This window comes from Lampris incognitus, chromosome 2 (genome assembly GCF_029633865.1).
Source record: "Lampris incognitus isolate fLamInc1 chromosome 2, fLamInc1.hap2, whole genome shotgun sequence".
Taxonomy (NCBI): Eukaryota; Metazoa; Chordata; class Actinopteri; order Lampriformes; family Lampridae; genus Lampris; species Lampris incognitus.
This window is the reverse complement of record NC_079212.1, coordinates 140,737,327-140,759,826: the sequence shown is the minus strand read 5'-3', so window position 1 is coordinate 140,759,826 and position 22,500 is coordinate 140,737,327. Positions and strand designations below refer to the sequence as shown.

The 22,500-nt window shown below is 47.8% G+C and overlaps 1 protein-coding gene across 2 annotated transcripts in view; it reads right to left on the bottom strand.

Moving 5' to 3' along the window:
• The window catches only part of ppm1j (protein phosphatase, Mg2+/Mn2+ dependent, 1J), a 43,536-nt gene that overhangs the window by 6,249 nt on the left and 14,787 nt on the right, over positions 1–22,500 (bottom strand). For both annotated transcript variants that reach the window (XM_056275386.1, XM_056275387.1), the window contains exons 2-8: positions 12,887–13,001; positions 10,389–10,718; positions 9,261–9,373; positions 8,637–8,721; positions 6,101–6,219; positions 5,926–5,989; positions 5,388–5,495 (exon numbers count right to left, since the gene is read on the bottom strand). In XM_056275386.1, the coding sequence (XP_056131361.1) occupies positions 5,388–5,495; positions 5,926–5,989; positions 6,101–6,219; positions 8,637–8,721; positions 9,261–9,373; positions 10,389–10,718; positions 12,887–13,001 (934 nt within the window). The remainder of the gene's footprint in view (positions 1–5,387; positions 5,496–5,925; positions 5,990–6,100; positions 6,220–8,636; positions 8,722–9,260; positions 9,374–10,388; positions 10,719–12,886; positions 13,002–22,500) is intronic.

Genomic DNA, 22,500 nt, shown 5'->3' with positions numbered 1-22,500 from the left:
AATTTGTAAATGAGGAGGTCCCGGAGCACTGAGAGGGTGCTGCTCCAGCAGGTTAGGGGTCAGAAAGAAAAGTCACGGGACGCATTTTAAAAATGCACAAAACAGTGTTTTTCATTATGCTGAAACAGCTACGCAATAGTCACGCTCTTTTCCACCAACAACGTTGTTGCTTTTATTAAACAGACGGGCCTAGCCTCATCTGATGTGACGACGAGGCAGTAGGCACATGCACAGTGGCAAAGTTCGCCAAGTTAATGCTGAGCTAAAGAAACTTTCAAAATGTTTAGACAAAAAACATGAAACAACTTGCCAGCATACAATGCATACAGGCTACGGCGCTTGAATCACACAATTTGACCCGATACATTAATCACCACCACAAAACTATAAGGCTCAATTAACAACACTGCGGAACATAATTTTTAAAAAGTACCTTTTATTTATTTGTCCAAAACAGCCCACAAAACACCAATAGAGCCTTCAGCCTCCTTCTCCCTTCTTCTTACTTTACTCCTAGTGTCCTGTGCAGTTCTATGTCCTTTAGTAATCCATGACCTCACATACGGAACGGGGTTGAACAGGGTGAGCGGTGGTCCGACAAGGCAAAGGAAGGGTAGTGTGGAGATGGTGGACGTGCGAAGAGAGGACCTGTTGGCGGTGCAGAGTAGGTTCATCTGGGGAAAAGCCCCTCTCACACTCTGCACTTGAGATGGGGACAGCGTTGACTGCTGCTGCCAAGAGGTCTTTCAGTCTATCTGGGACACATTTGCCACCATTGTCCCTATATTCTCTACATGCCCGGATGACATTCCGCGCGCCATCGATTCTAAACTGCTGGCAGAGTCTTTCGACTTTTATTATTTAACCTTTATTTAACCAGGAGGATCCCGTTGAGATTACAAACCTCTTTTTCAAGGGAGACCTGACTTCATCTCCCCCAAACAGTGCCCCAGGGTCGTCCGACCAATGCTGTGGGTAGAGTACTTTTACAATAGTACTATACCCCCCCTCCAAATTTTACAATACCCTCCCGAATTCCAGCCGGACCGTCACAGCCGGGAGGCGAACTCGTGTATTCCGCCCCGTGGGCGACAACGCTAACCAGTCGACTAAAAGGTCCGACCTCTTAGCCAAGGGCTACCGGGCCTATTCATCCGTGATCGTTACATTGCCCCCTTCCTTCTGGAGGGTCGTCCCCAGCCGGACCGTCACAGCCGAGGCGCGAACTCGCCCCCTTCCTTTGGGAAGGGCGTCCCCGGCCGGACCGTCACAGCCGGGGCCGCGAACTCATGTATTCCGCACCGCGGGCGACAATGTTAACCAGTCGACTAAAGGGTCCGACCCATTAGCCAAGGGCTACCGAGCCTATTCATCCGTGATGGTTACAATACGTTTCCCCAGATTCCTTGCCAGGCTTCCGAAAAACGCCCTCTGGTCCAAGGTTCTATCACTCGTTCGCCCTGTATGTAGGGGTACACCTTGAAAACAGTTCTCTTCGACTGCCCTCTGGCTCGTTATCCTCCTCTTTTTCCTCCTGCTCGTCATGTTTGCTAGCAGCAGGTGCTGCCACGCTTATGCTAGCTAGCTACTGCTGTGCTGTGCCCTTCCTTGTTGGTCGTCCGAAATTACCATGGCTTTCTTAGGGTTCGGCTGACCTGCTGAAAAAACTAAACAAATGTGACTGTCTTTTTGACATTGTTTAATAAATGGGTTTTGATAGAGCAGGCGGCTAGTTGTGAGTCTAATATCGTGGTAATGTTAGCTCCTGTGACGTGGCGTGCACTGCGGGACAAGCGATTGACGTCCATCTCTCTCTCGCTCTCTTAAAAACAAAATAGCTGATTTAAAATCCATCAAACGTAGGCAAACAAGCCATTTGCAAAAAACGTCAATGGGAAATAATAGAGTGACAGAACAGATAACACTAAATATTAGAGAGAATGTTTTTACAGATTTTTTTTATAGGGATGAAAGAGGTGGTGGAGCCAATCAAATAGGTGCCGGTCCAAATCTGGGAGGTTCCGGAGCGCACTCCGGCTTGCTCCGGCACAAATTAAGCTCTGGGTCGGTGTTTGTGCAGTAGGATGGTGTTTGCGCAGTACGTCGGTCTTTGTGCAGTAGGATGGTGTTTGTGCAGTAGGATGGTGTTTGTGCAGTAGGTCGGTGTTTATGAAGTAGGATGGTGTTTGCGCAGTAGGTTGGTGTTTGTGCAGTAGACCGGTGTTTGTGCAGTAGGATGGTGTTTGTACAGTAGGCCAGTGTTTCTGCAGTAGGATGGTGTTTGTGGAGTAGGATGATGTTTGTGCAGTAGGCCGGTGTTTGTGCAGTAGGATGATGTTTGTGCAATAGGTCGGTGTTTGTTCAGTAGGATGGTGTTTGTGCAGTAGGATGGTGTTTGCGCAGTACGTCGGTGTTTGTGCTGTAGGATGGTGTTTGTGCAGTAGGCCGGTGTTTGTGCTGTAGGTCGGTGTTTGTGCAGTAGGTCGGTGTTTGTGCAGTAGGTCGGTGTTTGTGCAGTAGGATGGTGTTTGAGCAGTAGGTCGGTGTTTGTGCAGTAGGTCGGTGTTTGTGCAGTAGGATGGTGTTTGAGCAGTAGGCTGGTATTTGTGCAGTAGGTCGGTGTTTGTGCAGTAGGATGGTGTTTGTGCAGTAGGTCAGTGTTTGTGCAGTAGGGTTGTGTTTGTGCAGTAGGTCGGTGTTTGTGCGGTAGGATGGTGTTTGAGCAGTAGGCCCGTGTTTGTGCAGTAGGCCGGTGTTTGTGCAGTAGGTCGGTGTTTGTACAGTAGGCCAGTGTTTCTGCAGTAGGTCGGTGTTTGTGCAGTAGGAAGGTGTTTGTGCAATATGACGGTGTTTGCGCAGTAGGCCGTTGTTTGTGCAGCAGGCCGGTGTTTGTGCAGCAGGCTGGTGTTTGTGCAGCAGGCTGGTGTTTGTGCAGTAGGTTGGCGTTTGTGCAGTAGGATGGTGTTTGTGTAGTAGGATGGTATTTGTGCAGTAGGTTGGTGTTTGTGCAGTAGGTCGGTGTTTGTGCTGTATGTTGGTGTTTGTGCAGTAGGTCGGTGTTTGTGCAGTAGGATGGTGTTTGTGCTGTATGTTGGTGTTTGTGCAGTAGGTCAGTGTTTGTGCAGTAGGATGGTGTTTGTGCAGTAGGTCAGTGTTTGTGCAGTAGGGTGGTGTTTGTGCAGTAGGTCGGTGTTTGTGCAGTAGGATGGTGTTTGAGCAGTAGGCCGGTGTTTGTGCAGTAGGATGGTGTTTGAGCAGTAGGCCGGTGTTTGTGCAGTAGGATGGTGTTTGTGCAGTAGGATGGTGTTTGTGCAGTAGGTCGATGTTTGTGCAGTAGGATGATGTTTGTTAGTATGTAAAGGAGATAATCCTCAGCCGTCCTGGTAGCTTGTTTTACATTTGCATGTTCGGTATTTGGGTTAGCTGATGCTCTTATCCACAGCAGCTTACAACGAGCACAGATGCAGAGCGAGACCCAGCTCTCTTTCTTTTATGTTTACTCTTATTTTTGCCTTGTCTGGTTTTATCTGTTTTTTTGTGAAGCACTTTGTAACATTGTTTTAGAAAAGTGCTACATAAATAAAAGTATTATCATTATTATTATCACCGGCGGACCACAAATCAGCAGTAAAGATGGCAGAGGGTTAGACGGAGTGATGCAAGGAGAGAATGAAAGAAATAAGAGAGGGTGAAGGAGAGAAAAGAGAGGGAGAGAAGAGAGAAAGAGAGAGAGAGCAGGCTAGAGTGAGACAGAGAGAAATGGAGAAGGAAAGAGACACGTAGAGAGAGAGAGAGAGAGAGAGAGAGAGAGAGAGAGAGAGAGAGAGAGAGAGAGAGAGAGAGAGAGAGAGAGAGAGAGAGAGAGAGGAGACGTATTTCAAAATTGAAAGAATATATAGTAAATGAGAAAGGTAGAAAGTAGACTGGTACTAGGGGACAGTGTTTGACATAGATAGCTCATAGGGGTGTGTGTGTGTGTGGTACTGTAATATGAGGTAGTACTATAAGAACATGAGGTAGTACTGTAACAATATGAAGAAGTGACTGCGGACAGTAAACCTCTGCTACATTAACACAGGCTGAAAAATACTACGAGATAAACCGAGACATGGAATGAACCATTTACTCTATATTTACTCCGCATTTACTCTATATGTACTCTATATTTGCTCTGTATTTACTCTGTATTTATGCTTTACTTACTATATAGTTACTCTATATATTTACTCTGTATTTACTCTATATTTACTCTGTATTTATGCTATATGTACTCTATATTTACTCTATAGTTACTCTATATATTTACTCTGTATTTACTCTATATTTATGCTATATGTACTCTATATTTACTCTATAGTTACTCTATAAATTTACTCTGTATTTACTCTGTATTTATGCTATATGTACTCTATATTTACTGTATATTTACTCTGTATTTACTGTATATTTACTCTGTATTAACTCTACATTTACTCTATATTTACTCTGTATTTACTCTATATTTACTCTCTATTAACTCTATATTTACTCTGTATTTAATCCCAGCCAGTCTCCAGAGAGACAGAAGAACGAAGGATAAGACGAGAAAATGCACATTACACGAAGTCGGAGTCTCCAACCACATCCCATCCAGGACCACGCGTGTACAGACTTTCAGTCCAGTCAAACACAACACCAGGTAACCTCATGAATCTGCAGCACATTATTTGGCAGGACTTAAAAAAACTGCAGGTATCTTGGTGCTGGCGAGTACCGTTTGGTGCTGAGTTTGATCCCAGGAAGAGTTTGCATGTACACCCACCGTTTGTGTGGGTTTTCTCTCGGTTATTTAGTTTCCACCCACGATCCAAAGATACACGCACGTTGGGTGGAACAGAGGCCCCCAGTTCCCCATTTAGTCTGAATTCGATCGTGCGTGGGCGCACCTCAAGATGGACTGAAGAATCTACCCGGGGTACATCTCCACATCTCTGCCACCCACCCAGTGCCCGCTGAGAGGGTCCCCAGCCACTTGTGATCCTGAGTTGATTTGAACCACCATAAAGAATGAGTGAAAACCCGCACACACACACACACACACACACACACACACACACACACACACACACACACACACACACACACACACACACCTAGGGACAGTTTAGCATGGCCGAGTCACCTGACCTACATGTCTTTGGATTGTGGGAGGAAACCGGAGCCCCCGGAGGAAACCCACACAGACACGGAGAGAACATGCAAACTCCACACAGAGGATGACCCCCCCAAGGTTGGACTACCCCGGGGTTCGAACCCAGGACCTACTTGCTGTGAGGCGACAGCGCCACCATGAAAAACAAAATTCCTGCGGTAGAACGACAACATATCGGTGTGTGTCTCCCACTCACCTCAGGGCAGCATGACAGGAAGGGTTTAATATGGATGTTGGAGTTGTACACTTTGAGGTCATGATCCCCCAGTCCTCGTGTTACTCCAATTGTTGCCATGACGCGGGCCTATGTACACACACACATGCACACACACACACACACACAAACACACAGAGAGTGATTTGGGTTATTGCATTGGGTCGTACTTAAATGTGATGCAAATCCACTGAGGCGGGGTCGGTGAGGAAGTCGCAGTTCTCCCAGACAACGATGGAGATTCTGCAGCAGCTCTCGGGACAGAGCCCGCAGAACTCAGCAACAAACGCGAACTCGAAAAACAAACAAAAACAACACCCACCTCTCTATCAAGAAGGGGTTAGCACGTCAACAGACTAATTCGTGAGGAGTAGACCATCTCAGCAATATTGTGCTACACATTTATTGTATTGTAGGATAAAATAGCATTCCCAATGGGACACTGTGGGGAACGTATCTGTAAATCCCCACAATAGGCTTTGGTCCCAGTGTAGTTTGTTCACTTTTTCCTGGGTCTCACCTTTTTGCCTTCTCCATATATAAGGGGGAATTTCAGATCGTCCTCCACGATGGTCTTGTAAGCCCTGCAGCCAAAACAACACCAGTCATGTCATTCTGAAGGTTTCTATGCTGCTAAATACAGAAGACAAGAACAGTGGTGAAAAAGACATGAATAATATTTTTTGCCCACTTACCAGCCCATCATAGTGTGGTCTCTGAAGAGCATCTTCTTGCCTAGCTCACTGTGCTGGATCCTGCGGGGGAACTCGATGTGAGTGAATTCATTACCCAGAAGCTCCGGCCTCAGGAAGCCCTGCAGGGACATGAGGGGTACAGAATAAACTCAACCACATTTCCACCATGGTCTAAAAACAGATACCTGTTAAACCTGACGTCCAGCATTTTTTTCTCCGTTAAGAAATAGTTACATGATACTCAAGGCTCAGCGTTTTCGGTTTTTATTTTTCAAAGCCATCCAGCATGCGAATGTTGGAATTTCGCCACAAGAGGACACTGTTATGTAACCTCACACGAACAGGAACAACTTTTGGATCCGTGGAAACATAAAATCCGGGTGAAAACCAGTTTAAAAATCTGGGTATTTTTCGGTGAAAATCAGTAAAAACCGAAAACACTGAGCTTTGATGATACTAACTGGCATCTTTACCATCCAAACTACAAAAACACATATATCCAACATATCCCACGGTCCAAGAGAGAGAACGCCAGGATGATTGTCGGAACTGCCGGTCTATATGGGCTAGCAGTTAGCTTAGCCTGGCCAGCTATCTGATACCCAGATAGCAAAATTGCTGTGGCCTGGACCCGTCCCGCACCCGACATTTCATCCGGCCCACATACCGCGTAGAATGATGGCACTTGGATGGTCCGCCCCTATTCGCCAGATCAGGGCCAGAACCAAGCCATAGCAATGCCACATGTGCCACATATTTGCTAAAGGTGGCCCACATCTGTTTTGTGATATTTGGGCCATATTCACCATTTACCACACGGGCCACTTCAGGGTCACATCCAGATTACATGTTGCCGAGAGCACCGCAACTTTACCAAAAAGGCCCACATTTGATTTGGCCTATTTGGGCCATATTTGCTTATACATGTGGGCCACTTCAGGCTCAGATCCATTTTGTCAGGGCCAGAAGGCCATCAGTGCCGCATCATTGCCTGAAGTGGCCCACATCCAGATGCTATTTGGGGACCGGCCTCAGTGTTTCCTCTTTGGGTGCAGCTCCGGGCAGGGCCGTGGTCCCTGGGCCCTCAGGATGCAGCAGACCAAGCTCTCCCAGCCATCAAACTAAGACAAACTTAGATGCAGACGTGGGCAAAGACACTGCATGGATGGTACTGGGAGAGGCCGCCACAAATGTAAGTTCGCGCCGCCATCTTCCTACACCGGAAGTGGAATGTTCCTACCCAAACAGGAAACAAGATTGAAAAGTGATGACAATGTGACGATGCACAAGTAATCTACCAATTAATACGTTAGTACAGCAGTGTTCCCATATAGTTTGATGTAGTTTATAATACACCAGGTCGTCCGTCCTAGCTTTGGTCCCAGGATCCATTTTTACAAAGGGGGGAACTGTTTACTGCTGAGCTGGCAGCACACCAGCCACAATGGCTGCTACACCTTGTTTGCAGTTCTCACTGCCAGAGGGAGAGGGGCCATGTGCGCTATTCACAGAGGATTGGGGAATGTGGGCGTCTGGGTGGCGTGACGGTCTATTCCGTTGCCTACCAACACAGGGCTCGCCGGTTCGAATCTCCGTGTTACCTCCGGCTTGGTCGGGCGTCCCTACAGACACAATTGGCTGTCTGCGGGTGGGAAGCCGGATGTGGGTATGTGTCCTGGTCGCTGCACTAGCGCCTCCTCTAGTCGGTCGGGGCGCCTGTTCGGGGGGAGGGGGAACTGGGAGGAATAGCGTGATCCCCCCATGCGCTACATCCCCCCGGTGAAACTCCTCACTGTCAGGTGAAAAGAAGCGGCTGGCGACCACATGTATTGGAGGAGGCATGTGGTAGTCTGCAGCCCTCCCCGGCTCAGAAGAGTGGGGTAATTGGCCGGATAGAACTGGGGAGAAAGGGGGGGAAATCCAAAAAAAGAAAAAGAAGAGGTGCTCTCGTGAAGAGAAACGGTCGTATCTTCTGCTGATGTAGTTGGTTTCAAATAGTTTTAATTGTAGAGCCTTATTTTGTAAAGTATCAGCAGCCTCAAAACTTATTGAGGGTAACCGAGGACATATACAGAATGTCCTCCTCTCTCTCGTCCTTAGGGTGCTTCTTTTTTATCTGCAGTACCTCCATCATCCACCCACGCTATGACTCAGAACTACAACCGTTTCCTAAAACAGGCAACCAGAGACCAGTCCTGTACAGAGATCCAGGGTCTCTTTTTTTATTTCATTTTTTTTAACCCTCCTGGATGTGTTCTGGTACCTTCTCTCCACTGAAGTGACGGGTTCGACTTCGCCAGTTAAAACCTCAGCCGGCAGGTAGACGCAGAAACGTTACGGCTTAAACCGTTTCTCTTCTGGTTTGTGGAGCATTTCCTGTGAGATGGTCCATCAAGCTAAGATTCCCATGGCCAGATTTACACTGAGTACATTTAGTCACGTTATGACTGTTTATGATCTGTCGCTGGCCACTAGGGACATAGAGACAACTAGGGACATATGGAGGATTAGGAGGAGAACATGTAGATGTCACTACCAAATACTGCAGACGCTGCCTCTCTGACTCCGGTGTGAACTCACTGGACATGGGAACAATGTCGTCATTTCGTAAGATTATGGCCCTGGATGGAGAGAGAGAGAGAGAGACAGAAATTTAGATTTTTTTTATTCTTTAATAATCCCTTGAAGACCGAGATGAAAGACAGCTAGAACCAACATACAGAAAGAAAGACTGAACACAGAACCACATCAAACCACATAAAACCACCAAGAGGTTGCAAAGATAGCAATTGTCCAAATATATATTGGGGGGGAAAAAAGGGAGGTGCAGTACAAGGAATGGCCTCCAGGTGCCGCAAGAAGCAGCCGTGTGAGCTGGGACCGTTCCCGCGCATGATACATTGAATCATAGAGCCCATGTTATGCACGACATCCAGATATTAAACATTTATAACGGAACCATTTCCATTTTACAGTGATTTGAATGTGAGTGCAGATGTGCATGATGGGACAGTGAAGCAACCATGCAGCCACTTTATCCGCTGTCTATTCAGAGCATCTGTCCTTCCATTCCAGTCTGGGTAGCACTATTTATCATCTGGCTTGTCATCAACACGTACAGGGATAAGTTCTCTCTTGGTCTGGCCAGGTTATCGCTCACCTGCTGTCTCCAGCGTTGGCTACGTACAGCTTCCCCATCAGATGGATGGCCGCTAAGGCACAGCAGCCGCCGGAGATGGTGTAGGAGGCCTTCTCCTTTTCAATCAGGTCATCCTGAGAGGACGAGGAGAAGAAGAAGACATGAAAAAGAAGAAAACATATCAAAAGGCCACGTGGTCGAAGTGGATTAAGAGCCCACTCCGCCTCTCTCTCTCTCTTTCTTTCTCTCTCTCAAATTCAAATTGCTTTATTGGCATGACCATAACAAAATACAGTATTGCCAAAGCATTGTAAAAATAACAAACGTTAACAAACATCCATACAGAAAGAAGATAATAATGTATACATATAATACATAAATAATAAGGTTTCTCTCTCTCCCTGCCCTCTCTCCCTCTCTCATCACTCTCTCTCTCCCCCTCTCCTCTCTCTCGGTCTTCTCTCCCTCTCCTCTCTCTCTCATCACTATCTCTCCCTGTCCTCTCTCTCTCATCACTCTTTCTCCCTGTCCTCTCTCTCTCTCTCTCTCTCTCTCTCTCTCTCTCTCTCTCTCTCTCTCTCTCTCTCGCTCTCTCTCTCTCTCTCTCGCTCTCTCTCTCTCCCCCTCTCCTCTCTCGCGGTCTTCTCTCTCTCTGTCCTCTCTCCCTCTCTCTCGCTCTCCCTGTCTTCTTTCTCTCATCACACTCTCTGTTTTCTCTCTCTCCGTCCTCTCTCCCTGTCCTCTCTCTCTCTCATCACTATCTCTCCCTGTCCTCTCTCTCATCACTCTCCCTGTCCTCTCTCTCTCTCCATCCTCTCTCTCTGTTCTCTCTCTCTCTCTGTCCTCTCTCTCATCTCTCTCTTTCATCACTCTCTCTGAAGAGCTTCTTTGCTGCACACGTATTCACATTCACAGTCCAAACGCCACACAGCAGCACTAAATATAGAAGGTTTTGTTGACTACACGATCTGAGCTCGGGGCGGTTAGCTCAGAGATCAGCTGTCACCAAAGTCTTTTTCCCCTCATGTCAAAATGTTTGCCGAAGAACCGGTCCAGACAGATTTCTTCCAGTATAAACAAACCAAGAACCGGGACTTCTTATTCTAGCAGCTGAAACACGCCCGCATCACGGGCCGTCATGCAGCTCACCATCTGCTTGAAGGCGTTCTCGATGACGCCCATCACCAGGCTCTCCAGACTGACCACTTTCTCCATGTGGAACCGAACCGAGGGGTCGCTGATGGCGTCGGGGTCCTCCGGCTCCGTGGCCGCTCCCCTCTTCATCTCAGCCTGGTAGGGGCTGCCGTTCTTTGCCAGGCAGATCGGGGGCGGGTTGGACGGGTTCTCCAGCAGGTGGGCGATCTCTCCCAGGCGGTCTCTGATGAGGCGGTGGAGGAGCTTGGAGGCCATGATGGCGGCTCCCGACCCCGCGTGGCCGTCAAACACGCCCCAAAAGTGAAAAGGGATCCCCGTGCCGTCCTGGAAAGAGGTGTGGAGGTAAGAGATATGAACATGAAAATTATGATTTCAGAAAAAACCAAAAACCAAAACCAAAGGGTCGTGAGTTCAGTCCAGCCATGACGCGGGAGATTACAGCTGGCGGTTAGGAGACGTGGATTTACAAGGGCTTACAAGCACCGGGGCCGCCTAGCCGGTGACGCTGTGATGCTATTTTCATGCTTGGAGTCGTACTACACGACGGGGACACAAAAGCCAGAAGAAGAAAATGAGATGAGAGACTTGGAAAAATATTCAACTCGGGTTAAACTTCACCTGCAAAACACAAATTAAACTACGATGTGGTGAAAAGTGTAAAAGTACATACTGGACCAGTGACATCATCAATTCAACGAGGGGGGGGGGTGTGTGCAGAGGGTGCAATGCACACAGGCGCCGCATCAGTGGGGGCGCCAAAAGTACATTGTACAGTAAACAATATCTGGTTATAGGCCTATTTGTTTTTTAAAAGTTGAATATTTATAAATATTACGACTTAGATGAGAATTTTGGATTAGCTATGGATTATTTAACGAAAATTTTGGATCGTTACATGTTATCTTTTTTAATTATAAGTTTTTTTTTTGTGTACGGTCTTTTGGCGCCCCCGCCGATGCAGCGCCTGTGTGGATTGCGTCCTCTGCACCCCCCACCCCCCCCGTTGCGCCCCCGGATGGATGGATGTAACAGTGAAATTAAAATCAGCAAACATTGTCAATTATTTTTTGTGTAACGGTAAAATTCAGCAACGATCACAATAAAATCAACCACATCACATCATGTCACTGAAATGGCCGCGTCCTTGGTGACCACTTAGCCTGCCTATAGGAGGAAGAGGAAGTCTCTATTCAAATGATGGCGATGATGATGATGGTGATAACTACAGTAATAATAATAAGAGTAACAATAATCCCATTGTTTACACTGCAGCTTTCAAAACAGGGCTTACAAAGTGTTGCGCAAGGCAGGAAGTGAAATAAAATGTGGACCAGCGACTGAAGCCGACCTAAAGCGGTTTGTTGATGCCGTGATGTCATCCCTTATAAAAAAAAACGGCATCCCGGCAACGTGTTTGTGTTTGCAGGTCTGTTTTGGAGCCTCACAGACCGGCTAACAGATGAACGGGCGAGGGACATCTGCTTCCCCCTCCCACACTGGACCAAGGTGGGGGAGGAGAGGGCAAAAAGGCATGATGTAATTCATTTAGGGCATGGCAGACTTGGAGTGGAAGTGTGCATGTGTGTGTGGTTGTGTGCATGCGTGCATGTGTGTGTTCAGGTCTGCTAGGCCAGCGGGCAAGCTGAGGGGTGTGGTTCCAACACAGATCCTGCGTGTTATCGACTTGTTTTGCTGTGTAAACACATTTAGGAGGATTACACATCCCCAATCTCACAGGGAACGGGGATTTTTGGGCCTCGCCGACTCACCGCCGCACGCAACGACTCGCTGATAGTCACGCATCTACTCTCTGGACCCAGAGAGCTATCGTCAGTACTTCTTATTAACTAAAGTGAAAAACCGATGGGCGTCCGGGTAGTGTGGCGGTCTATTCCGTTGCCTACCAACACGGGGATCGCCTGTTCGAATCCCCGTGTTACCGCCGGCTTGGTCGAGCATCCCTACAGACACAATTGGCCGTGTCTGCGGGTGGGAAGCCGGATGTGGGTATGTGTCCTGGTCGCTGCACTAGCACCTCCTCTGGTTGGTCCGGGTGCCTGTTTGGGGGGGGGGGGGCTGTGACCCTCCCATGCACTGTGTCCCCCTGGTGAAATTCCTCACTGTCAGGTGAAAAGAAGCGGCTGGCGACTCCACATATATATATTGGAGGAGGCATGTGGTAGTCTGCAGCCCTCCCCGGATCGGAAGAGGGGGTGGAGCGGCAACTTGGACAGCTCGGAAGAGTGGGGTAATTGGCCGGGTACAATTGGGGACGAAAAAAAAAGGGGGATCCACAAAATAAATAAATTTAAAAAAAAAAACATCTCAGTTCACATCCCGCTGACTTCCTTGTTTAAACAAACCTGCATGTTGTCTTCCATTAACTGTAACTTCAAACATCCACTTAATAAAAACAAACCAACAAAGGAATGAAACAACAACAACAACAACAACAACAACAACAACAACAACAACAACAACGTTGCTCTCACCCCGTTGTCCTCCAGCAGAGTGGAGTTGCGGTGTTTGCCACTCGGTTTCTTCACATACAGCTTCTCACAGGAGGCCTGGTCCTCGTTCAGCATGCTCTTACCCGCATTTATCACCCTGATGGACGGAGAGAGAGAGAGAGGGAGGGGGGTACCCAGTAAGATGATGGATTGTGTTTGGTTTGGATCCTCTCGAGTGCACTGTATGAAAACATAATAACAGTAAAGGGGGCTAGAGAAATGAGGAATTAAAGAGAGAGAGAGAGAAGCAGAGAGGGAGGGAGAGACAATGGGAAAGGGAGAACGAGAGAGAAAAAGGAAGAGAAAAAGAAAAAAAAACAGAATGAGAAAGAAAAATAAGATGGAGAGAGAGAAAGTGGAAAAAAGAAAGGCACAAATACACAAAACAAGATAAATCAAGAGAAGATGTAGAGAGGGAATGATAGAGAGATGTGAAGAGGAAAAAAGGAAGTGAAAAAGAAGAGAATGAGAATGAGAGAATGGGAAAAAGGAGGCAGAAAGAAGACAGAGAGAGAGAGACAGCGAGTGAGAGAGAGACAGAGAGAGCGATAGAAAGAGACAGAGTGAGCGAGAGAGAGAGCAATAGAGACTGAGAGAGAGAGAGAGAGAGAGAGAGAGAGAGAGAGAGTGAGCTGGGGCGAGTTACAGAGGGTGGGCGAGTGCAGGAGCGGGAGGCGGTCCTGTCCCAGAGGGAACTTGCTGAAGGGATTAAGTGTTTTATGATGAACTGATGCCTGCGGAGGATAATGGCTTTGCAGTAATGCATTCATACTTTCAGTAGCATCCATCCATCCCTCCAGCCATCATCCCTCCATCCCTCCATCCCAGCGAGAACAGCGATGGAGAGGAGGCCGAGGGTGCCGACAACTCTCCAGAGCAGCTGTTTTTCTTTGATATGTAAAAACAGTGAGGTGGGGTGGGGCAGAATAAAACAGTGAGGTGGGGTGGGGCAGAATAAAACAGTGAGGTGGGGTGGGGCAGAATAAAACAGTGAGGTGGGGTGGGGCAGAATACACCACTGAGGTGGGGTGGGGCAGAATAAAACAGTGAGGTGGGGTGGGGCAGAATAACAGAAACACCCTGAGAAAATATGAAAATCAGGACGATAACGCTGAAACACAAAATCCTTTTGTCTTAAAGGTGCAGCTTGACTCCGCCTTGGGATGACATCATAAGAAAACCTGCTGAACATGTATGAAGGGGTCTTGGAGCTCCCTGTAACGAGGGGAGGTCTGCACCTCCTGTTTCAAGGGATGAAAACGGAAGAACGAATATAATTGTTTTGTCAATGGCCTAGCGTAAAATTAAATGAGACTGGGGGCATCCAGGAAGCATTGGGGTCTATTCGGTTGCCTACCAACATGGGGATCGCTGGTTCGAATCCCCGTGTTGCCTCCGGCTTGGCCTGGTGTCCCTACAGACACAATTGGCCGTCTCTGCGGGTGGGCAGCCGGATGTGGGTATGTGTCCTGGTTGCTGCACTAGCGCCTCCTCTGGTCAGCCGGGGCACCTGTTAAGTGGGGAGGGGGAACTGGGGGGGGGGGAATAGCGTGATCCACCCACGCGCTACGTCCCCCTGGTGAAACTCCTCACTGTCAGGTGAAAAGAATTGGCTGGTGACTCCACATGTATCGGAGGAGGCATTTGGTAGTCTGCAGCCCTCCCCGGATCGGCAGAGGGGGTGGAGCGGTGACTGGGGCGGCTCGGAAGAGTGGGGTAATTGGCCAGATACAATTGGGGCGAAAAGGGGGGAACCCCTCCCCCCCCCCCAAATTTTTTTTAAATGAGATTGCCTCTTTTATGCATTAAGATTCACCTGCTTGGGAAGTCAAAGTACGCACAATACACATATGACCACCGTGTGGCGCTCTATTGGAAGGACAGATTAAACAGAGGGTTGAGAGACCAGGAAACTTTTCTTTCTTCCCAGCACACACACAAGGTCCATCCAAAAGCCCAGCGGTTAGTTAATGAAGTTTAGAAACAATCCGGTCTGCAGGAGCTGAGACAACAGTTCAACGTTCTCCTCAACCTGAATCCAGACCCAGACCATCACATCACGGAGTCCGTGGTCTTCTGTCTCGCCTGCTCAGACACAGATGGAGAGCTTAAAGCTGCAATCCTAAAGACCTACGTGCAAACAGATGTCATGCCTGGCGCTGTCTATTGCAGCGGCATATTAAAGAAAGGGAAAAGAAGGAAGCCGAGTTCTTGTGGCTGGAGCAGAAACATGGCAGCAGGGCCCGAGTGTGTAGAGGAGCTTAACCAACGCACATGACAACATCAGAAGCTGAAACTCCGGTTGAACAAACAGCTAACATCTAGAAAGCCGAATATCTGGCCTTCCACGAGGTTGTGGTTTTACCCCTCCTTTAGCCGTGGTCTTTTTTTCTTATCCTTTATTTACCCAGGGTAGTACGCTGAGCGCGTGTGCTATTTTTCAGCAACGCCCTGCTGCATATTCACACGCTTCCACACATTCCCACCTGGGAGCTGCCCAGTACGACCGCAGTTTCCACCGCGGGCTACTGAGCAGCTCCACTGGAGCAGCTGGTTGGGGGTTAAGGGCCTTGCCCAAGGGCACATCGGCCGTGGGTATTGAGGGAGGGGAGAGCGCAGTTCATTCACCCTCCCACCCACATTTTCCTGCCGGTCTGGGGATCGACCTGGCGACCTTCCGGTCACAAGCCCGCTTCTCTAACCGTTAGGCCTCTCTGGTGAGATTACCTGCTTTAAATCACTGTTTATGTCTACTGCGTGTTGTCAAGTAGAGCATCCTACCAAGTTCAAGTCCTCCTATGTGATAACCTACTCGAATCGTAATTTAAACCTAAACTGGAGCAGGAACCACTTGAATTTTACCCAAAACCTCACGTCCAAAATGGGTTCATTGATAATTTAACATGGTGACTCAAACCGCCCTAACAGCCCTAGTGGGCTTGAATGTTTATACAGAAGAGCAGATCTCTTGCGTGCACGTCACCCAGCGATTTCAGTTTCAATTAAAGATGAATTATTACACATTAGCTGGATGATATTGCATAACATGCATCCCTCATTCTTCTGTGTTAGGACTCTGAGTCACTCAGGTTCCCTGGAAACCTCAAATGCTACTGATTGGGTAACTGAGAGGAAGGAGGGATCGCTATAGCAAGAAAGACAAAAAGGGAGACACGGAGGGAGCAAGAAAGAGAGAATAAGAGTCAAAGTGGGACTGAGCAATAGAGACAGAGATAGAGAGAGAGAGAGAGAGCATGACTATGACAGAGTGAGAGAGTGACAGAGCGATAGAAAGAAAGAAATAGGGATAGAGGGACAGAGTTGAAGAGATGAGTGTGACGGAAAGAGATAGAAAGCGATAGAAAACACAACAGAAAAAGACAGAGAGATAGACAGAGCGAGAGAATGTTTGTGAGAGAGAGAGAGAGAGAAAGCGAGAGAGAGAGAGCGAGGAATGTTTGTGAGAGAAAGAGAGAGAGAGAGCGAGTCAGAGATTTACAAATCCCTGTATTAGACACTACAATTGGTATACAGACAAAAGGACATCGACTACAATAGTGCAAGTGAAGAAAAAAAACATACAATACAGCCAGGATTTTCCCTCGTTACACAAATTGGAAAAAGAAAACCAGGGTCCTCATGTAGCAATCGTTACTATGTGCAAATTTGTGCGTACACACCCATGGGATTTTTCAGCCCTGAAGTTTGTCTCAGAGACCAGTGTAGAACCTGGGTAACCCCTGAATTTCGACACCGATTGGCTAACACTGATGTCTCTGCAGGCCTGGGTGATTGCTCGTTGCAAGAGGTAGACAATAGATGTTAGGAGGAAGGAATTACAAATAGCCATCATGCTTTGCTACTGACTATCAGGGCTTAACAATTCCATGGGTGTGTACACACAAATTTGCCCATAGTAATGATTGATATATGAGGCCCCAGGTCTTCATCATCTCCCACTGAGCACAATACTCCCCCTATTGCCCATTGTCTACCATTTTGTAGTAGGCATGCTCCACCCTGAGCCGAGCCTTCAGCAGTCCTGTAAGAACCTGCATAGGGTCCACACAGCCCACCGCTCAGGCCCAGTTCTAATGGCTCAGCCAGATGGCTAACTTGGCAGTAGCTGATATGAAATTTATATGTGTGCGTACCTTTCTGCCTGGCTAGATATTTGGGACCATATACAAACAACTGAAAAGAAAAAGCCTCCCCCCAAGCCAACAAAAACAAAACGCCTTAAGAACTCAAACACACCCATAAACCTAGGACACTGAACAAATAAATGTGTTGGAGTTTCACAGTGAGAAAAAAATACACACCTCCCTGTGATCAGGATCCAGGTGTGCTCTGTGTCTATCGCTCCATACACAATCCTCCATTGGAGGTCAGCCGATTGTTTTTCAACCGGTAGCTTGTACAGGGACCTCCAGCAGCCTTTCGGGGAAGAGGCTGGGCCAAAAAACTCAGACCACCTTGATGCTTTCATCGCCTGCAGAGACTGAAAGTGCCTCTCCTTCACACACAGAATGTAAGTTGCCTTTTTCTCAGGTCCTCAAACTTATCCAGCTGTGGGGTCATGAAAGAAAGAAGTTGGCCCTCTAACTCCTGCCACTCCCCCACATTAGCAGAGACAGTCAACTGCAGAGAGCTATATTCAACACCCTCCTCCCAATGGCCAGCTAGCTCACAGTTCTCCATAAATGTCCTCAGGTACTGTGGAAGCGATGCACACACCTCAGTAATATGACTCAAACACCTGGGTCTGATTTTGGTGCATTGTTGCAGGGTCCCCGCGGATGTCAGCAGATTTCCTAGCTTCACACAGCTGGCCTCCTTCAGAGAAGATCTTATGCCGGCTGAGGACAGGGTCCAGGCTTGAATGAAGCGGTTGCAAAACAGTGGCTCCTCAAACAGTTACAGACCAGCCATAGCAGCAGGCTCCCTGGAGGCCTTCAGGATCTTCCAGGCATCCAGGACAGAGGTGTAGAATGGCAACAGGCCTGTAAGATCTGCCTCCTCCAGCCTCAGCAGAAACAGTTGCTTACTGTATCCCAGATGACTGATTGTCCGCAGGATGAGCTTGGCTGTGTCTAGCCACTGCACACCACAGTGGTAAAGCAGTCTCTGTGCAGTCTTCAGTCTAAAGGCCATCACTCGAGAGGTAATGTCCACAAGACCCTGCCCTCCTTCTTCCACTGGCAAGTATAAGGCAGGGCTTGGATCCAGTGCTGCCCTGACCAGAAAAAATCCACTATGGCCCGCTGAATGTCTTCAATCAGGCCTCTTTGTGGAGAGAATAATCAGTTTGTGCCACAGCGTCAAGGCAACCAAGTTATTGGCAACCAAAACTTGACCCCTATATGATAGCTGGGGTAGCAACCATTTCCACTTACAGACAACTTGGAACACACTATCTCCATCACATCCTTTCAATTCTGCCTCCGATAATCCTCTGTGCCTAACAATACCTCCAATACCTTCATCCCTCTTCTCCCCCACTGTAAACCTGCAGGCAGACTGGGTGCTGCCCTCTCTCTCCACTGTCCTATCTGTAAGGCCTCACTCTTTGCCCTGTTTACTTTTGCTGATGAAGCTTCTGATATAAACCCAGACTGTCCTGTTAGTGCCTCCACATCCCCCTGATCCCTGACAAACACATTTAAATCATCTATGTCAGAAACCATCAAAGGTAGGTTGTGTTGTGTGCCTAGCAGCGAAAGCCCGCTGAGACGGCTTCTCAGCCTGCACAGCAGAGGTTCAATAGCCAGACTGTAAAGTTGCCCTGAGATGGGACAACCCTTCCTTATCCCCATCTGCACAGGGATTGACTGGCTCAACCCTCCCCCAATACTCAGAACCACTGTACCTTCCCCATAATAAAGAATGGTCACCAAAACCAAAAGCTTTAAGTACTGAAAACAAATAGCCATGGTCCACCCTGTCAAATGCTTTTTCTTGATCTAAGGAGAGAATACCAATGTCAAGATCATAAAGTTTATATATGTCAATCACATCTCCAAAAAGAAAAAAGAATTGTCCATTATTGTTCTTTTCACAGTAGGTTTGGTCCATATGAACAAGTATATCCAGATAGTCTGTTTGACAGTGCTCTGGAAAGCATTTTATAGTTCGAGCATAAACAGGCCACCAGCATCCGGTTTCTCAGCAAAGCTAAATCTCCCTTTTCAGGGAGCAAGGGGAGAACTTCCCTCTTACAAGAGACAGGCATCGTCCCTGCTTGGAAGCACTCCAAGAGTATTTCATGCAGGTCAGGTCCAACAGAACACCAGAAATGCTTTTAAAAGTCAGTGGTGAGTCCATCTATTCCTGGAGCCCATCCTGAAGCCATCTGACCAACAGTTACAGTCAACTCTTCCAAGCTGAGTTCTCTGTCCAGATCTGCCTTTTCCTCGGGACTGAGCTGAGGAAGCCCTTCCAGCAGCTCTGCAGTACTGTCTTGATCACATTCCTCTGCTCCAAAGAGAGAAGAGTAAAAAGCCACAGCATGACTCCTCATTTCCCTTGGATCAGTCATCTCCCTGCCACCAGGGAGCTTTAGGGATGTCATCAGCTTGCTCCTGGCAACAGTCTTTTCTGAATTGAAGAAGAAAGATCTCGAAGCATCCATGTCTTTGATGTTGAGGAAACAAGACCTAATGAGGGCTCCTTTCACTCTTCCCTGCATGAAAGTCCTGAGCACCAGTCTTTTTTCTTCCAGCAGGCCTGGATTACTGTTCATAGCACACTCAATGTTCTTAATACTGTCCTACAGCTCCTGAACTGCTGCTTTAATCCTAGCAGTGGAGGGAGATGTATACTGCTGACAGAAGATGCGACTCTGTGCCTTGCCCACTTCCCACCACTGCATCAGCAAATCAAAATTAGCTTTTTTACTTTACCAGCAGACCTAAAACTGTTCAAAGCTCTGACAGAAAATGCTATCCAGCAGCAACTTGTTATTGAAATGCCAATATGACCTAACGTTTTGCCCAGGCGAAATGATTAAATCTACAGTGACGAAATGGTGATCATTGAAGCCAGCTGGAGTAATGGAGCTACTAACTAGACTGGATGCAAGTGACTTTGAAATGTAAAACCCATCTAACCTGGCTGTACTTACCCTGTTATTGCTCACCCTGACCCACGTGTACTGTCTAGCAGTGGGGTGTTTCAATCTCCATGCATCTAGCAAATCCAATTGAGTAACTATTCTGTCTAAGATACCAGAAGACTGAATGTGTGTGGGTCCTCATTTGTCCTGTCCATGGTGAAATCAATGGTGCAGTTCCAATTCCCACTTATGATCAGCTGCTCCTGACCATACTTCTGCAGCTCATCCCTCAAAACATTGAGAAAGGCAAATCTGTCAGCCCCCTGAATTGGGGCATTGACCAAACAGAAAAGGCACCCTTCAATTTATGCCCTTACAATCAGATACCTCCCCTTAACTAACTCCACAGATGATACAATCCTTGGATGGGTTCTTTTAGTTAGCAACACCGCTAACCCCCACTGAAGTTGGTGCCATGGCTGAGTGTATATGACCCCTCCCACCACCGCCCCCAGTCTATCTCATTAGTTTGGTCACCATGAGTTTCCTGCAGAAAAAACACATCTATCTTTTTTGCTTCACAACCTCAGCCACTAAAGCCCTCTTACCCTGAGCCCCTGCATAAGATGGGTAGAAAAGAGAAGAAAAAAATAGAGACAGAAAGAGACCGGCATGAACCAGAAAAAAAAAGAATAAAGCACTCCGTGATGGATGATCATAATTTCTTTTACAACTTTTGTCCTTCTTAACGTTTTCCCCTTTGCTGCCTTTCTCAGCAATTGAAAATTGCTGCTATGATGTTTTTTTTAAGGCATAAACGTTTTTTCTTATCAAGCAGCTCAAAACCCACCAGCTTCTACAGATGACCAACAGTCCTAATCAACTACTCTGTACTACTGAAATAATCTATTACTTTTACTGACTTCCCTAAAATTTCATCCAAAAAAAAACATTTATGTCTTCCGGAGAATACAGATATGTGCTGTGGTATGTTTCATCAACTGACACACTATCAGACTCTGAATCGCGACCCATATCCTCGGCCTCACCTGTCACCTGGCAGCTGGGAATCTCCTCTACACTCAGTACTCCCTTCAGTAGGCCTACCTCCACCCTTCACACTCTGTCCCTCACCACTGAGCACGTCCTCAGTCCGTGCCAAGCTGCTGGATGCCGCCACCTGTTCAGCTGCAAGGGTTTCTGCAAGCTCTGCCCCAGGCTCCGAGGCCATAGGCTGAGAGCCCATTTCCTCGTTTACAACTGGTGGAGCAATTTCCTCATCTACAACCGGTGGGGCAGGCTGTTCCTCTGACTGATTCCGTTCTCCTCGCCCTACCTCGGAGACATTATCAGCGGGCGGGATGTTAGCCTCTGCGGTGTCTGCCTCCACTTGCTGTCTATGTGGACATGCAACTGCTTATGGCTGACATCGCCACACTCGAAACATTTCAACTTCCCCAAACTAGCATACACCATGTATGAGCCATAACCGTGTTTAACTCCGAAGGAATCCTCCAACTTCTGTGTCGGAGGGTCCAAAAACACAAACACCTGTCTCCTGAGTGACTGAACGTGTTTCAGCTTCGGATCTGTCCATCCGAGACCGACAGTTTTGAAAGCACTGGCAAATTTACCAAACCTCCGCAGCTCTTTTTCCAACAGCTCGTTGGAGATAAACGCCGGAACGCCCGACACTGTGATTCTGGTAGAGGGAACCGACAATGGGGGAAACAGCACTATAGATATCCCTGATCACTACACCCCTCTCAATCATCTCACGAACATGAGGCTCCTCCTTCCAAAATATCACCACGGCCTTGTTCATCCTGGAAGCCAACAGTAGCTTGCCATGTCCAACTTGCTCTCCTATGGCCAACAAAACCTCCTCCACCATCACACTGGGCTCCGGTGGGACTATCTGAATCCCGTGACGGATAGACTGAGGTGACGTATCGGAGGATGCCATTCCTCCTCCTCCTGAAAAACAAAACCACGGAACATTCGGTAAAAAGTATTAAGAAAGTTTTTTTTTTTGGATTTCCCCCCCTTTTTACTACCCAATTGTACCCGGCCAATTAGCCCACTCTTCTGAGCCGTCCCGGTCGCTGCTCGATCCCCTCTGCTGATCTGGGGAGGGCTGCAGACTACCACATGTCTCCTCCGATACATGTGGAGTCGCCAGCCACTTCTTTCCCACTGACAGTGAGGAGTTTTGTCAGGGGGATGTAGTGCGTGGGAGGATCACACTATTCCCCCCAGTTCCCCCTCCCCGCCGAACAGGCGCCCTGACCAGCCAGAGGAGGCGCTAGTGCAGTGACCAGGACACATACCCGCATCTGGCTTCCCACCTGCAGACACGGCCAATTGTGTCTGTAGGTACGCCCGACCAAGCCGGAGGTAACATGGGGATTCGAACTGGCGATCCCCATGTTGGTAGGCAATGCTACCCGGATGCCCAAAGTATTAAGAAAGTTTACCTGCTCATGCACATAGGACCGATGAAGAATACAAGGGAAAATCTGGGGAAAAAAATACAGCAAAC